The 16497-nt window shown below is 44.0% G+C and overlaps 2 protein-coding genes and 1 pseudogene across 10 annotated transcripts in view; 2 read left to right on the top strand and 1 right to left on the bottom strand.

The window, feature by feature from the left end:
* The first annotated feature begins 1236 nt into the window (after window positions 1–1236).
* On the top strand, window positions 1237–6357 carry RPL6 (ribosomal protein L6). 2 transcript variants are annotated; one of them, XM_054593983.1, is made up of 7 exons: window positions 1237–1289; window positions 2236–2472; window positions 2567–2665; window positions 3717–3860; window positions 4545–4593; window positions 5544–5728; window positions 6167–6357. In XM_054593983.1, exons 2-7 carry the CDS (start codon window positions 2236–2238, stop codon window positions 6317–6319), a joined length of 867 nt encoding a protein of 288 aa, XP_054449958.1. In that variant the 5' UTR covers window positions 1237–1289; the 3' UTR covers window positions 6320–6357. The 2 variants fall into 2 exon arrangements, with proteins under 2 accessions (XP_054449958.1, XP_054449959.1); XM_054593984.1 differs by lacking the exon at window positions 1237–1289 and adding an exon at window positions 1360–1383.
* Window positions 4968–5382, bottom strand: LOC129087172 (ubiquitin-like; annotated as a pseudogene).
* Window positions 6358–12593: 6236 nt separating the features above from the next.
* Window positions 12594–16497, top strand: part of HECTD4 (HECT domain E3 ubiquitin protein ligase 4) — a 151730-nt gene continuing 147826 nt past the window's right edge. For all 8 annotated transcript variants that reach the window (XM_054593995.1, XM_054593993.1, XM_054593994.1 and 5 more), the window contains exon 1: window positions 12594–12922. In XM_054593995.1, coding sequence (XP_054449970.1) covers window positions 12746–12922 — 177 coding nt within the window. In that variant the 5' untranslated portion in view covers window positions 12594–12745. The remainder of the gene's footprint in view (window positions 12923–16497) is intronic.

The following is a 16497-nucleotide window of genomic DNA, read 5'->3' as shown; positions in this document are numbered from 1 at the left end:
AAATAGGTAGTCACAGAATAGCCATGGGGATGTAAAGTACAGTAGAGGAAATGGAGTAGCCAGTGAACTTATATGCGTGACCCATGGATATGAACAATGGTGGGGGGATTGCCTGAGAGAGTCAGGGGGATGCTGTGTGGAGAGGGGCAAAGGGGGGAAAATCAGGACAATTTTAATAGCATAATTAATAAAATATAATTTAAAAAATTCTGTCTGTTCTGACCCTCTGCCATTGAGAATTGTCTGTAGACTGCTTAAGGGATATAGACATTAAACAACTGTGGAGAAAATGTCCAGGGAATGTTCCCAACTAGCCATTCATAGAAAAGATTTCAATTTACGTGGAGGTTAGAGTATTAATCCATCTATTCCTTCTTTTATTGATAATGGTAGTGCTTTCTAATGTCCTCAGGAAGCAAAATAAAAATTGCAGCTTTTTGTTGGTTCCCAAAAGTACTGTGATAAGTGCTGTAACATAAAAGAGTTTCAGACAAAACATTCTTCGCTTTTGCCTCTTAGGAAAAACAGCTCTCTAGAGCAGAAATTTTCAACTGAGGAAGTACACAGGTGTGCCACAAGAATTTTTCAAATATGCAATACCTGATCATTTGGTCAGGGGCACTGTCAAATTAAAAAAAAAAAAAAAAAAAAAAAAGACAACAGCCAACACAACAATAGCCCTCTGCTGTGAATTAACAAAATTACACCTATTTTTTTCCCCTGGCTGGTGTAGCTCAGTGGATTTAGTGCTAGCCTGCAAATCGAAGGGTCGTTCGATTAATTCCCAGCCAGGGCACATGCCTGGGTTGTAGGCCCCGTCTCTGGTTGGGGGCATACCTGTGAGAGGCAACAGATCCATGTTTCTCTCCCTCTGTCTCCCTCCCTCCCCCTCTCTCTAAAAATAAGTAAATAAAATCTAGCCTGGTGTATCTCTCCACACCATGCCCCTCCCCTTTCTTGGAGAGTGAAAAAAAACTTTATTCTCTACAAATAAATAAATAAATAAATAAATAAAATCTTTAAAGAAATCATTAAAAATTATACCTATTTTTTTTCAGGTCAGCAAAATACATATTTTTGGGTGTGCCACAGAATGTTAGTAAGTAGCTTATGTGTGCCATGAGATGAAAAAATTTGAAAATCGGTGCTATATGGGATAGTTCTCTCAAGGGAAGAAAAACTACATTTCCCATGATGTCCTGGGCCCGGAAGGAAGAGAGGCTCGAACCTCTCCGTGATTGCTTATAGACCGGAAGCCGGAGCTTTAGTTCTTTTTCCCATCTTGCAAGGTAAGAATGGCGGCACTCTCCTGCAAGATTCAATTTCAGGACCCCAATCCTTCGCCATCCGCACCAGGAGGGTATCAAGTCAACACCTGCAAGGGTCAGACATTCCCGCGGCCAACTGAGAGGCCTCCCGGGCACTTCATTTTTCTCGCTTGGGTTTGGGGTGGCGCGTAAAGAGAGTGAAAAGGGTTGCCGTGGAGGCTCAGGGTCTCCCGCTGTTCGCCCTCCTCCCTGCCTTGGGGAACGGGGTCTTTTCGAGAATCCGTAGTAGGCTAATGGGCTCTCAGGGACTAGGGCCACCGCGCGGGCGCGCGCTCCGGAATCCAGGCCCGGCTTCCTAAAGATGCCACTGAGCTTGTCTCAGCCACGTTGGGATTGGGACTGAGGCCCAAAGGTAACTTTCTCGTCTCCCCACGTCCGCGACCGGAAGTCGCCTCCTGGGCTTTGAGGGTTTTTTTTTAGTTTGTCCAAAGTTTGGGCAAATTGTCTCTATGTGTTCGTCTCCTAAGCCGAATTTCTTGAATGAGGCAGTAGGTAATGTGAAAAAAGCAAAAGCCCTGGAATTAAATGGTTCCAAATTCCTGCCTCGCTGCTTCCTAGCTGTGGAGGTTTTGAAGGCTCCGTGTCTTAAGATTTGTAGTTCACAAAACAGGAAAAATGGAATAGGGACTTTTGACCACTAGATAGCAAACACCTAAAAATGTGTAGGATATCTTTAGATCTTCAAAAACTATAGTATATTGGGAAGACAACCCCAAAATTCACCATTATGAGTGGGTCCACATGTTTGGAGGAGGCCTATGTCTTACGACGCGAGGGATGAAGAGGATGTTGGGGCTACTTGGGGAGGAAAGTTTTGTTGTCTGGGAATGCGTTCTTCTACAGTTTAAACAGCACCTTGTAACGAGATAACTGGTAAATGCCTTTCTTTATTTGTATGTGTTGCTAGATGGCGGGCGAAAAAACTGAGAAGCCGGATACCAAGGAGAAGAAACCTGAAGCCAAGAAGGCTGATGCTGGTGGCAAGGTTAAGAAGGGTAACCTTAAGGCCAAGACGCCTAAGAAGGGGAAGCCCCACTGCAGCCGAAACCCTGTCCTAGTCAGAGGAATTGGCAGGTATTCCCGGTCAGCCATGTATTCCCGAAAGGCCATGTACAAGAGGAAGTATTCCGCAGCTAAATCCAGGGTAAGGGATGAGGGGACCACTGACCATCACATTATGTTTTAACCTTAAGTTTTTTGTTTGCCTCTGACACTTTGTTGCATTTCTGCCCTGATAGATTGAAAAGAAAAAGAAGGAGAAAGTTATGGCTACTGTCACAAAGCCGGTTGGCGGTGACAAGAATGGTGGTACCCGAGTGGTTAAACTTCGCAAAATGGTAAGTTTTGGAGGGCACTGAATTGGATGTTAGGTTGAAGCTTGGATACTGTTAGGATTGTGTGTGTGTCTGTGTGTGTGTGTACATTTGGGTTTTAGAAGTTTGTTTAACAGAATTGCTAATGGTGGAAAATAGGTCCTGGGTTTTCAACTTCGCATTATCACTTAACTGTTTGATAATAAGTAGAGTTACTTTCTTGTGCTTTTGTTTCTTTGCTTGCGAAACAATGGTTTGTTGCACAGAGTGGTTGTGAGAATTAAGTAATACATAGAACCTAGGGTACTGCCAGGCCTGTAGAAGAATTTCCATTATGGAACTATCCCCAGATTTATGACCACTTGACAGTTGATGAATACTGCTCCAAGAGGGAAAGTGACACTTTGATTCCTCCTTGTCACAGGTTTTGTGAACTGGTTTTTCTATCAGGTATTGATGTTTGTGATCAAAGCTAAACAGTTTACTAACATGATACAGTATAGTTACAAATAGGTTATTGTGAACTACTGGTCATATTCTTAATGGTCTGCATGGGGTCTTATTTTTTATAATTGAACTGGCAGTCCTGATATAAACTCTGGTTTTGTACAGTTTTCCTTTGTGGATAAAATGGGAGGAATCGTGTTCATGTGACAGACATGAACACCCTTAATTTGAATTGGAAAACAAGCCATGCCTCCTTTGTAACATGCAGAAATCTGGAGAAGATAGAAAGCTTGAGAATTACTGTTACACAACAGTGTATGGTGATAGTTTGCCATGTAATCTCTAAAGCTTCGTTTAATCCCATGTTTACAAATGTGACCTGCTTGTTGCTTTATGACTTTGCTTGAACATGCTGCTCCTTCAATTAAATGGATTCTACCTTGCACACAAAGGATAAAAAAGTGTTGGCATTTTCCCAATTAAAAATTTACTTAGAAATGAAAATGAAATAGAGTAAATAAAGCAGTTCCAGTAAGTAAAAGGGTTGTATCAAAAGTTTCATTGACATTCAGCTCTACCAACGTCGTTAGCTCACTTAAATAAAGTTGGACCCATGGACTCTCTCCAGCCTAGATACTATCCTACTGAAGATGTGCCTCGAAAGCTGTTGAGCCACGGCAAGAAGCCCTTCAGTCAGCATGTGAGAAAACTGCGGGCCAGCATCACTCCCGGGACCATTCTCATCATCCTCACTGGGCGCCACAGAGGCAAGGTGAGCAGAGCCCTGCCTGCGGTGCTTGGTCATAGTGTGCGCATTCTGGGTAGGGTTTCTTTACCTGTGCTCATCCCAACACCTAGTAACTAGTATGACATGTTTAGCCCATTATAACATACAATAACATATTACTACTTCCTGCTGTTGGTACTCTACTTGTGATTAATCAGATGTCCCTGTATCCAAAAATTTTTAATGTATTTGAGTTACTTTAGTTAGATTTGCAGAGATGGAATTACTGAGTTAAAGGTTATTAATTTCTTAAAAATATTTTATTTTCATAGAGGCCAAGGGAGGGAGAGAAACATCCGTGTGTGGTTGCCTCTCATTCACCCCTGACTGGGGACCCAGCTGGCAAACCAGGCATGTGCCCTGACTGGGAATCGAACCAGCAACTTTTTGGTTTGCAGGCTGGCACGCAATCCACTGAGCCACATCAGCCAGGACTTAATTCTTCTATTGTTAAAAGTATGGCTGCTCATTTTTTAAAACAGAACAAGCACAGCAGTCGTGTTCATATCCTAGTGTCACCTGTTAGCAGTTTGATATAGTCACATCCAGAACTGCTGCACAAATATGTACATAGAAATTTCCTTCACTGAATTTAGAAACTGTGAGTTGATTAATTCAGAAGTCAGTTTCTAATTGTGGAAACGTCTATCATTTCTGTTTAATTTACAGAGGGTGGTTTTCCTGAAGCAGCTGAGCAGTGGCTTGCTACTTGTGACTGGTAAGGAAATCCTTGGATTTTATGTTCTCTGAAACTTGTCTTTAAATGCTTGCAGTATACGTTTTGCTTCCACCTATATGGAAATTTTTAGTGCTGTGAGATTCTGAGCCTCATTTCATTGCCTTGTATATGGGTGTTCTAAGGAAGTAGGTATTGAAATTTTATGTGGCAACATATCAAACAACTGTTAACCTAAAATGCAGAATGGTTGGCTCCTAGCCTCAAAGAAGAGATTTTGTCTAAGCCTTGTAATTGGTCTGCCACTTTGCACGACAGTGGAGTTTCTAAACAGGCAAGGGAAACTATATTCGAGGCCCCAGGGTCACGGGGTTCAGGCAGAACCTGCAAGCCTGAGGAGGGGGTGGAGGGGCCTTTTATTTAACCTTCATGGGGTGCAGGTTGGTGGTGTGACTGCACTTCTTGCAGCAGTTGACAGCACAGAGGTGCAGGTGGGCATTCCTCTGGTGGCAGATCATCTTGTGGCAGTTGTACTTCTGGGTGAGCTGGCGGAGAGAGGACTTGGTGATGCCACCCCACAGACAAAGCACCAGGTGCAGGGCAGACTCTTTCTTAATGTTGCAGTCTGAGAAGGCAGTTGTCCTGTGGCTGTTTGCCAGCAAAAATCAGGTGTTGCTGGTCAGGTGCGATGCCCTCCTTGTCCTGGATTTTAGCTTCGACATTCTCAGTGGTGTCACTGGGCTCAACTTCAAGGGTGATGGTCTTGCCTGTCAGGGTCTTCACAAAAACCTGTGTCTGCTGGGGGCGCTGCTCAGCCGCCTTGTTGAAGAGAAAGAGTGAATGGGTCTCGATGCTGGTGGCAGAAAGAGCAGTTGGGGATTTCCTCAAATCCAGAGAAAAGTTAGAAATTCAACCCACCTGATTATACCAAAATCAGTTCTTACATCTTTGCTTCCCCTTTTCCCTGATTATATTAATATTTCCCCCATTAGGACCTCTGGCCCTTAATCGAGTTCCTCTGCGTAGAACACACCAGAAATTTGTCATCGCCACCTCCACCAAAATTGATATCAGTGGTGTGAAAATCCCCAAGCATCTCACTGATGCTTACTTCAAGAAGAAGAAGCTGCGCAAGCCCAGGCACCAGGAGGGGGAGATCTTCGACACCGAGAAGGAGGTGAGCTGCTATTTCTCTCCTTGCCCCTGATGGCCCTGCCTCCCCAGTTTGGGAGTGAAAATAAACAAGGTCAAGTTGTTTAAAAAAAAAAACCCCAAAAGTTGTGAATAATGAGGAATATCTGCGGAATAGTATTGTTCCAGATTCTGCTAATAATAGTTCTTAGTGTCAGTCAGGTGGGAGCTCAACTCAGAATCCTGAGTAGTTTTGGCAGAACTCTGAATTTCTGTTGGGAACTCATCATCATTTATCTTTGATGTATTATTACAGTAAACAAGGATCAGAGCTGCTGCTGTTATATTAAAAATAGGTTATATTTTACCACTCTTCAATGAAAGTGATATTCCTGAGATTGAATGCTTGATGGGGCTCCTTATTAAGTTAATCAAGGAGTTTGGTATTTGTGCCCTACTTCTAAACACTTTTCTTTTTCTTCAGAAATACGAGATTACAGAGCAACGCAAGGTTGATCAGAAAGCCGTGGACTCACAAATTCTGCCAAAAATCAAAGCTGTCCCTCAGCTCCAGGGCTATCTCCGCTCTGTGTTTGCTCTCACAAACGGGCTTTATCCTCACAAAATGAAGTTCTAAATTTCTTTTGAGAAACCTAATTAAACAACTGATCTGTTTCCTTTGCGTCTTTTTTTTTTTTTTTTTTTAATCTTGTCTCCCTGGATGTGTGGTTTGACTCACTCAATTGAATGGGGTGTTAGCCTCTAGTAAGGGGAATGGGGTTACTGGGGTGGAAGCAGCGGCAGTGAAGTCCATCAGCTTTGGATCTGCATTCTTAGCTTCCTTAGGGCCTGGCTTCTCAGCTTTTTCACCCAGCACCTAACAATATAAAAGAGCATTTCCTCAGTTGTCACTGAACAAGTTAGTAGAAAAAGGTGCATGGATTAAGAAATGTGGTCTCTTTGGGTCACAGCCTTTCATCTCATTCAGTGATTTAACAGCCATTTCTCCCCAATCTAATTCTCTGCCACCCACTCCTAATCATTGTCATTATTTTATCAAAGTATACACAGCAAATGAGTATATTTACCCTCCCTTTTTTAACCAAAAACCTATTACACTGTATATACCATTATAGATATATAGATAATGTGTTTTCATAGTTCCATGAAAACTTGCCATCTTTATGGCTACAGTGGAGCAGTGCCCCCTTGTGATTGGGGGGTGTGGTCCAAGACCTTTAGTGGATGCCTAAAACCATGGATAGTACTTAACCCTGTATATACTGTTTTTCCTATATATACATACATACCTATGATAGTTTAATTTATAAATTGGCCACAGTAAGATCACTAATGAGACAATTATGCTGTAATAAGTTGCATGAACGTGGTCTTGAAATACCGTATTCTTGTGATAGGAGATGACAAAACACCTATGTGTTGAGGTGAAGTAGGCAATGTGACTGTTAGGCTGTGGACCTGGCAGTAACTCAGGAGGATCATCTGATCTGAGTGATCCTGGATCACTGAGCTGTGACAGTGTCAATGGTTGGGGGTCCTCTCCAATTCCAGGTGTTTTTGACTAACTGCCCGGCTAGCATATGTTGCATGGTAATTCACATCCCAAGTGAGATGGAGAGGAAATGCCAGAGATTTTATCACTTGATTTAGGATGGTGCACAATTGAAAACAGGAATTGTTTATTCCTGCATTTTTCCATTTAATGTATTAAGTACTGGTTGACTGGGTAACTGAAACCACGGAAGGCAGGACCATGGATAAGGGCCACTGTATGGCCTATGGATATCCGGGTTTCTATCATTTGTAATTACAGTGCTGTAGTAAATAGTATTAAGTATGCATAAAGAGAGCCAAGTAGGCAAGAATGATTTTTGATTGATTAAAAGATTTATGCATTTGACTTTTTGTCCAAATGCCTAACTGCTCTACAGAGGTTGTACCAGTTTGTATTCATGTGCAAGAGTGCCTGTTTCTCCACAGGTTCCGTAAACTGGGTTTTTTGCTAATAGACGTGAAAAATGGATTTGGGGTTTTTGTCTTTCTTGTTTAAAGTTGATTTTAAAGTCAGCTCCCACTCCAGGCTACCACTGATAGAATTTCTGTTCCTGTAGTTTTACCTTTTCCAGAGTGTCATGCAACATACTAAGTCAAAACATTTTTCTGGGATTCATGTTCATGGTTCAGTAGGTCTTTATTACCAGTCAGTATTCCATTGTATTGAATGTACCACTATTCTAAAATTCAACCATTGAAAGACGCTTGGGTTTTCTACAGTTACTGGAGAGTGTTAATAAAGCCACTAAATTGTGTGCAGGTTCTTGTGTGGACATATGTTTTCATTCCTCTTGGGTGAGAATACAGTCACCATGCTGCACATTGTATCCTCATGTTTGTCCTTTTATTTTAGCCATCCCATTAGGATATTCCTCTCCGCTACTATCCTTCCTCCCCCAGCTTCAGTTGTCCCTTTGGATCAGCTCTTTTGACATTTGGAGCTAGACAAATTTTTGTTGGGAGTGGGTTGCTGTTCTATGTATTGTAGAAGGTTTAGCAGCATCCATGGCCTCTATCCACTAGGTGCCAGTAGCACCCAAACTCCCATCATGATAAAAATCATCTTCAGACAGTACCAAATGTCCCCTTGTAGGTGAAATCATCCCCAGTTAAAACCTCTCTGGAGCTCCTGTCCCCTCAAACATGGTTCCGATGCCTCTGCTCTGAACTTCTGCATCAGACAGGCTTTCTTGCACTGCAGCATAATGTCCTGATTACTTGTCTCTTCCTCCATTATATATTCAGCTTCCTGAGGAGTGGAGCGGTGACTTAGTTTAAGACCCTAGCAGAGAGCAGGAACTTAGCTCCTTGTTGGATGAAAGGTTTCCATAGGTAAATTTCTAGAAGTGGAATGACGTTTCAGAGGGCACGGTCCTTTCATCACCTTTGCACATGTGTAGCTGAAGCACTTTACCAAAAAGATCATACTGACTTGTGTTTACCCCAGACTTCGCCATCCTGGGTTCAAATAACTTTTCCAAGGTGACACACAAAGGAACAGACCCTGGCAGTTGCAAATTTCCAAGTTCAAATTGGAAATTCTGGTGCAGCAAGCCCCCTTATGCCCACAAAGGGGCGCAGGAGAACATGGCATCTGGAGCTCCAGGGTGCTGATATCTCCGAAGAGCTGCTCTTAATGTAGCTTGATCTTTGGGTTTTTCATCAATGTGGAGGCTTGTTCCTTAGTTATGGTAATTCAAAGGCTCCAAGGAGACTTTCTCCCTCCTCGTTTTCAAATGTCTCTTTCATCATATTTTGCTTCCCTGCTGCCTTAGCCTAATAGATCTGCCCATGAGCTGAAAGAATATTCTTTGAGGGGGGAGGGAGGGAGAACAGGACCTACCATATCCTTTGGAAAAAAAGATTTTGAGTAGGTGTGTGTTTCCTCTTTGAAAAAGTGATTAGTGAGATGGAAATAATCAGTCTCACCCACAGATTCTGCCAATATGTGTGTCTATGTAGCAGATGTGTGTGTGTGTGTGTGTGTGTGTGTGTGTGTTTTCCTTGTGTTTTGAAAGACCTTAAAAATTAACATGGCTGCCTCTTTTTTTTTTAAAGCTATTTCAAGCTCTATTAGGCTTATCAAGGGCTACTTATCTTCATGCCACACTCACATTTTTCTAAGCCTGGTAAGGATTACAGACTCATTTGAGACAGTCAGCTGGTGCAGAAAAGCCAGCAGAAGGGAGAGATACTGCAGAATCCCAGAGGGGCCCAGTTAGGGCAGCAGGGAGATGGTCTCCATCAACAAGCTTGCTCCCTCTTGGGAAGATGCCTCCCAGGGGAAACTGAGTCCTGCCTCCTAAGAGCTCTCCTTCCTGCTTCCTCTTTGCTTCCAAGTGAAAGTTACCAACACCTTCCCTTGCTCCATTTCCCATTCTGACCCCTCATTCTCAAATGGAAGTGTGGAAAGGATAATTCCAAAGAAAAGTCATAAATCATAAACCCTTTTTATGAGTCTGTGAATGGATGTTTTCCTGTGTGCATGGTGTGTGATTGTGTGAGTGCGTATGTGCCTTGTCTTGACTAAATTTAGATTCTCTGCCTCCAGGCTTTTAGCACCAAGTTCTTTTAACCAGGGACTTTCTTTGTCCTGCTGATCCGTTCTAGAAGTTCCCCATAAATGGTCTTTTTCCAGAGGGGGTTCTATAAATATTAATTCATCAGCAGCCTCATCATGGTACAGTGGCAGCCATGTGGTCCTATGACTAATTAATTACTGTTGCTAAAATATTAAATAACTACTCATTATGTAGTCTAAAGACTTTCAGTACTGGATATGTGCTGTTTTCACTAATTGGGATGAAGGACAATAATTCCTGGGGCATCTTGACTCCTGATCTTGAAATATAAACAATAAAATCAGGAGAATTTTTCTCTGAGCTGCACAAGATGGTTATTTAGATCTACTAGGGGCTTAAAAATGCTTGAGGAACAATTATAATGAAAATAAAATTAATCATTGTAAGGAGCATGAGATTGTTGCAACAGTACAATGTATATGAATTATTTATTTGGGAGGGAGGCAGTGCAGGATGGAGCTGGCTGCAGGTTCAAGTGTCCATCCTGCCAGTTCCTAAGCAGGTACAAGGCATTTAATTCTGAGCCTCAGTTCCTTGTAAAGTGGGGCTATTAATGAATACTCTGTAGGGTGTTATGATGGATAAGTGAATGGATGTACCTTCACCCTTAGGTGCTCAATAGCTTTTATTTTTTATTTCTGCTTTTTTCAAAAGTATGTGTATTCTAGAAAGAAAACTTGGGAAACATTCCAAAGCAAACAAAACAAAACAAAAAACAAAAACATCACCCAGTCACCTGTAAATGCACTGCTGAGCTGAGATTCACCCAAATGTTATCAGGCATCATACCTTCCCAGACTTTTATTCTATACCTATATTCATACATGCATGTAATTTGAGAAATGCAATCATCCTATAAATATGATTGAATTTAAAAATTTCCTTACTATTTTAGCTGAATTTTTTCATTAGCAAGATACCATGAACATTCACTCATTTCAATATTTTTCATAAATATTATTTTGGATGGCTTTGTAATATTCCATATCATGGATATATCATTATTATAGTTAACCAATCTCATATTGTTGGACATTTAGCCTGATTATAATTTTCCTTCTTATAAACAATACTAAGCTGCACACGCCTGTGTGTGTGTGTGTGCGCGTGTGTATGGATCTAATTATTTCCTTTGGAGAGCTTCCTCAAAATTGAATTACTGGATCAAGGGGTAGGTACCTTAATGTTCTTCTGATTTATTTTTTATTTATTATTTATTAAATCTTTATTTTTTTAGAGCAGTTTTAGGTTGATAGCAAAATTGAGAGGAAGGTACAGATATTTCCCATGTGCCCACTGCTCCCACATGTGCATAGTCTTCCCCATTATCAACATCTGACACCAGAGTGGTGCATTTGTTACAGTCGATGAACCTACACTGACACATCATCACCCAAAGTCCATTGTTTCCCTTAGGTTTCACTCTTGCTGTTGTATCTTTGTAGGTTTGGACAAATGTATAATGACACGTATCCACCATTACAGTAATGTACAGTGTATTTTCACTGCTCTAAAGATCCTTGGTGCTCTACCAGTGATCTTTTTATTGTCTCTATAGTTTTGCCTTTTATAGAATGTCATATAGTTGAAATCATGAAGTATATATCCTTTCAAATGGGCTTCTTTCTCCTAGTAATATGCATTTAAGATTCCTCAACGTCTCTCATGACTTGATAGTCATTTCTTTTTAGTGCCAAATAATATTCCACTGTCTGGACGCACTAGAGTTTATCTATCCAGTCACCTACTGAAGGGCATCTTGGTTACTTCCAAGTTTTGGCAATTATGGATAAAGCTGCTATAAACATCCATGTGCAGGTTTTTTGTGGACACACATTTTTAAGTCCTTTGATACAAAGGAGCACTTCATTTTTCGTAAGCATAAAAGCAAAACAAAGATAACTTTCTCACCTCAACCATTCCAGACCAGCCCCACTCTGCTTGGCTACTCACATTAGCAATTTCCTATGTTTTCTTCCACACATTTTTCTCAATACATATAGTTCTTTCCTGTTTTTATAAAAACGGGATGGCGTGCATATATTTAAGGTGTATGTAAATCCGTATTGAATGTTGATAAAATGTAACAGTAGTTTTAACTTCCACTCAGGGAGCATTTAATAAGTGCTAGACAGTGGGCACCGAGCATTGCGACTGGTGTTTTCATTAAGTTTTGAGTGCTTCTTAGGTACTAGACTTTTCAGTTACTGTGAAGCACCTACTGTGTGGTTCTACCAAGAGCTTATGAACAAGTTTGCAACGCCTACTCTGTGCCGTATTTTTTTTTTCATATATCACATTTGAACGTGAAAGCAGGGATTGATTGAACCTCTATGCTCTGCCCACTGGCTCTTGTCTGAGCGAGGGGTGCACACCTGAGTAGGGGGAGGAAGGAGGCGGTGGCCTCTTTCCCAGGTGGACTGCACACCCAGGGTGTCCCCAGATGGCTAGGGAAAGAAGGGGAGGAGAAGGACAGTCTGAGAGTAAAATGAATTGAAAGGCGACGTGAAAGCCCCACGGACCCGGTTCCCCGGGCTGTGGGCGGGGCCAGCGGTGGGCGGGGCCGGTATTGTCCGCTCCGCGGGGCATGCCGGGAGCCCCCGCCCCCCAACATGGCGCCTCACTGACAGTTGGCTGCCGAGCGCCGGAGGCGGATCCTGCTCCTCAGGGCGGCGGCGGCGGCGGCGGCGGCGGCGGTGGCTGCCGGGCCGGGGTCTCCGGGGCCGGGGGGGTGGGGGGATGGCGGATCGGACCGCCTAGGGCGGAGCTGCACGGGCGAGGCGGCGAGCGGGGCGTTGCAGGCGGGCGCGGCTGCTGCTGCCATGGACTGGTAATCGCGGCGACTCCTGCTCGCGTCTCCCCGGGCCGGGCGGCTGCGCCTCTCCGTCAGCCCCTCAGCCGGGGCCATGGGCTCGTCAGCGGCCGCGGCAGCTGCTGCGGCGGCGGCCGCGGACTCGGCGCAGTGGCTCTCAGTGAAAGAAGAGACCATCTTTCTGCATGACGGGCTGATCCGCGTCACCGACCTGGCCGAGCTGCCCAGTGAGATCCTCGGGGCCCCGGAGGCCGCCGACACCGACTTGGAGGTGAGCGAGACAGCTCCCCTGGTCTCCGCCGTCAGCCCATCCGCCCCGCTGCTCCGCGGTCAGGCTCTCTCACCGCAGCCCCGAGGCCCCGAGGGCTGCCCGGGCAGGTGTGCGTGGGCGCGCGGCGGGCAGGTAGGGGACCTGCGGGTCTGCTGCCCGTCCGCCTGCCTCCCTCCCTCCTCGCATCCTCAGGCCCTCCGGGGATTTCATTTGTGGTTTCATTGGGAACGACCCGACCCCCGGCATTTTATTAGACTGTCAGCCGGCACGGCCTTCACGCCCTGGAGGAGCCCCTGGCGCCTCCCCTGTCCTCCCTCCCTCCCCTCTCCCCCCGGACCCCCGGACTCACTTCCAGGGCACACCCAGGTTGCTTAGCTTTGGGGACATTTTAATTTTAACGCTGTTATCTGTCTCCCCGCTTTCCTTCCCCAGTTCTGTGTTGATTTTTTTTTCCCCTCCCCGGGGGAGGTTAGTGGCAGCTGCCGGTCCGCGGTGGGCAATCCGGCAACTTCTGTGTGTCATGCCGCGGGTTGACACGGGGCCTTTGTCAGGGAAGCGGGCGGCGTGGACAGCGAGGGGGACGCCACAGCGGCCTCCGCGCGCCCTCCGCCAAGGGTCACGGGCGCTTCAGGCCACAAGGCCTCTCTGTGAGCGCGGGGCTCGCGGCGGAGCCCGGGCTTAGGAGCCGTGGCAGGTGCAACAGCCAATCTCAGCAATTGTGCCCGTGCTTTGGGGGCAGAAGGAAACCGAATATGCTCGGGCGATGGGAACTTTCCATCGGCTGCACTTGGTTCCCCTTCGCCCAGAGGTGGAAATACCGGCTCTTTCGTTTCATCGAGGCCACCGAGGCTGACACCGCTCCCCGCACCCCCCGCACTGTGTCACTTGGTGGAATGACATTTTGATGTGTAGGTAGCATGGAGTGTCATGACATTCTTACTGTCGCAAAGAAGATTCGCTGGGGTAGGGCGCAGAGAGGATGGCCTGTCTTCTGGCTATAAACGGAACGCGAGGAATCTTTTGTGTTTTGCGGTTTTGCATGCACTTTGGCTTTCAGTGCAACGAACGTTTATAGAAATGGATAAAACCCATTACTGTGTGTTTCTGGAAACGGCAGCGATCAGATCGCGTTGCCTGAGACATTTGGACGTGCCTAAGATGCGAAAACGTTCCGCTGTATTTTTGTGTCTGGATTTGAGGTTGAGGCTGCAGCGTTCTCGTTGTGAACTCTTAATTGATTTAGTCCACAGTCTGGCTACCGAAAAAAGAAAGATACAAGTTGATAGGGAATTCCTAACATTAAACCATAGTTTTATTGCGTCTCATTCGGGCCTATAAAAAGCAAGGTGTGTCTGAATGTCTTATCTGCTGAAAACTCAAGGGATAATATGTTATGAGGGTGGAATCTTATGACTTAATTGACTCTGTTGTATGTAAGATATGGGAAACGAATGCTCTTTGTTCATTAGAGATTAATCTTAAGTTCACAGGTCCAACAAATTTATCTATGTAATTTATTTATTTTTAGGATTAAAAAATGTAGTAGTTAAAAATACATGAGTTGTTAAGTTGGTTTTCCTAAGATGTTTGCTGTATAAATGTGTTGAGTGAATTTGTCAGCTATTTCCTCAGAAGAATGATTTTAAACAAAAGAGCATCTGTGGCCTGATTAAAAAAAAACAAAAACCCTTAAAAAATTTATGATCTGACCTCTCAAGAACCAATATGTGTTAAGGATGATATATATTTATGACGGGCAGTTGTGAAGAACTTTTTTCATTTCTTTCCATATGTTATGTAGGCTACATAGTATCAGGAGAAATGGGTAGCTAAGAATGTTTTTGTGGCTGTTAGATTTTTATTTGTGTGGGTGTGTTCACATTTAATTATTTAATTATAATAATCTTGATTAAATGTATCCCTTGTGTCAGGCCTCATCTTTCTAAGTTCTCAAAAGGGTCCTAGTAGCTACATATTGTTACACATTGTAACAACTGTAAATATTGCACCCATTGTACAGATAAGGCAAGTCAAGTGCAGAGCCGGTATGTGACTTGCTTGAGATCACACATAGAGAAGAGAGTCTGGATGTTCATCCCATGTTTGTTGGTCTTAAGTACATCTGCTCCTGTCATAATACTCTACTGCCTTCAAGCAGAGAGAGGGGAAGGGGAAGAAAGAGAGAGAAACATTGATTTGTCCCACTTATTTATGCATTTTTTGGCTTTTCTTGTATGTGCCCTGACCGGGGGTCAAACTCTAACCCAGTGAGCCACCTGACTGGGGCAGTGACAGCCCTTTTCACCAGGGGCTCACAGTTCTGTAGGATGCTTCAGTTAACAACTTTTCATTTTGGGAGGTGAGACTCAGACTAAACTAATTTATGGTTGGTAACCTTAATGCATAAGACTGCACTCGTGCCCAGACTGGTGTGACTCAGTGGGCTGGGCTCCATCCCACAAACGGAAAGGTCGCTGCTTAGCTTCTGGTTGGGGCACAAACCTGGGTTGTGGGTCCGGTCTCCTGCTGGGGGCCTGTGAGAGGCAGCCAATGGATGTTTCTTTCTCACATCAATGTCTCTCTCCCTCTCTTTCTCCCTGCCTTCCCCTCTCTCTAAAGATAAATAAATAAAATCTTAAAAGAAAAAAAAAAAAAAGGACTGCACTGGTGAGCATTTGTGATCTTGCTTCCCAGCAATTGTTGTCAGTTTGGCTCAGATACATTCTTATAAAACTGAAAAAAAAAAAAAAAAAAAGATTGCACTAGTTGCAATACAGTTTCAGATTTTTAGAGCAAGAAGAGTCCTTAGCAATAGTTTCTGTCCTTTCAGAGAGAAGTTACCTGAGATGAGGAGAGGTTATGACTCGGCCTCCGCAGTGTAGCTCACTTTGGAAGGGCAGAGGATTGGACCCTAGCTTTCCTGCGTTAAATTCCTGTTGTTGTTTTTTTCACTCAGTAAGTGGTGCTCAAAGTTAAATGTCAGTACGAAAAAAGAACCCATCCTGAGAAGCAGATTAACATTAACTTAGTGTTTTAATTTAAGCAAAAGATGAGCATTCAAATTAAGAGTTTTTCCCCCAGTAAATTCTAAAATAAAGTGTTTTCTTTTTAAATCAAATAGTGTTTAACCAACAAATTTATTCAACGAGTATTTGTGGAATTCAGGAGTGAGATGGGCCCACTGTCCCGGGTGCTGGGGACATAGAAAGGGGCTTAACAAAAAATCCCTGTTCTTAAAACACTTTTATTTTAGTGGGTGGATGTAGATGATAACAAATAAGCGAGTATATAACACATACTATACATAAATGTCAAATGATAAGTGCTGTGGGGAGAAGTACAGCTGGGAGAGGGGTGAAGAGTAATAGTGGGGGAGGGCTCTATTGTGCACAGGGTGGAAGGGCAGGAGAGGAAGGCCAGGGTGGCTTTTAAGCAGAGACCTGAAGGAAGTGAGAGAGTACCATCTGGCTCCTGGGGAAAGTGCATTCCAGACAGTGACAGCAAGAGCCAAGTCCCTGAGAGGGAAGCATCCCCAGCGCCCTTAGTTTGGAGCTCGGAGCCCAGTAAGCAAAGGG

Source organism: Pteronotus mesoamericanus, unplaced genomic scaffold, assembly GCF_021234165.1.
Source record: "Pteronotus mesoamericanus isolate MK-2021 breed Mesoamerican mustached bat unplaced genomic scaffold, CSHL_Meso_final scaffold_507, whole genome shotgun sequence".
NCBI classification, from domain to species: Eukaryota; Metazoa; Chordata; class Mammalia; order Chiroptera; family Mormoopidae; genus Pteronotus; species Pteronotus mesoamericanus.
The sequence above is the reverse complement of the archived record's forward strand: the minus strand, read 5'-3'. Positions and strand labels throughout refer to the sequence as shown.

Bases quoted from the DNA above. Each gene is read 5' to 3' on its own strand.
- RPL6 (XM_054593983.1), top strand. From the start codon at position 2,236: ATGGCGGGCGAAAAAACTGAGAAGCCGGATACCAAGGAGAAGAAACCT. The intron at 2,473-2,566 runs GTAAGGGATGAG...CTGCCCTGATAG, and splicing joins ATTCCGCAGCTAAATCCAGG to ATTGAAAAGAAAAAGAAGGA. The intron at 2,666-3,716 runs GTAAGTTTTGGA...GACTCTCTCCAG, and splicing joins TGGTTAAACTTCGCAAAATG to CCTAGATACTATCCTACTGA.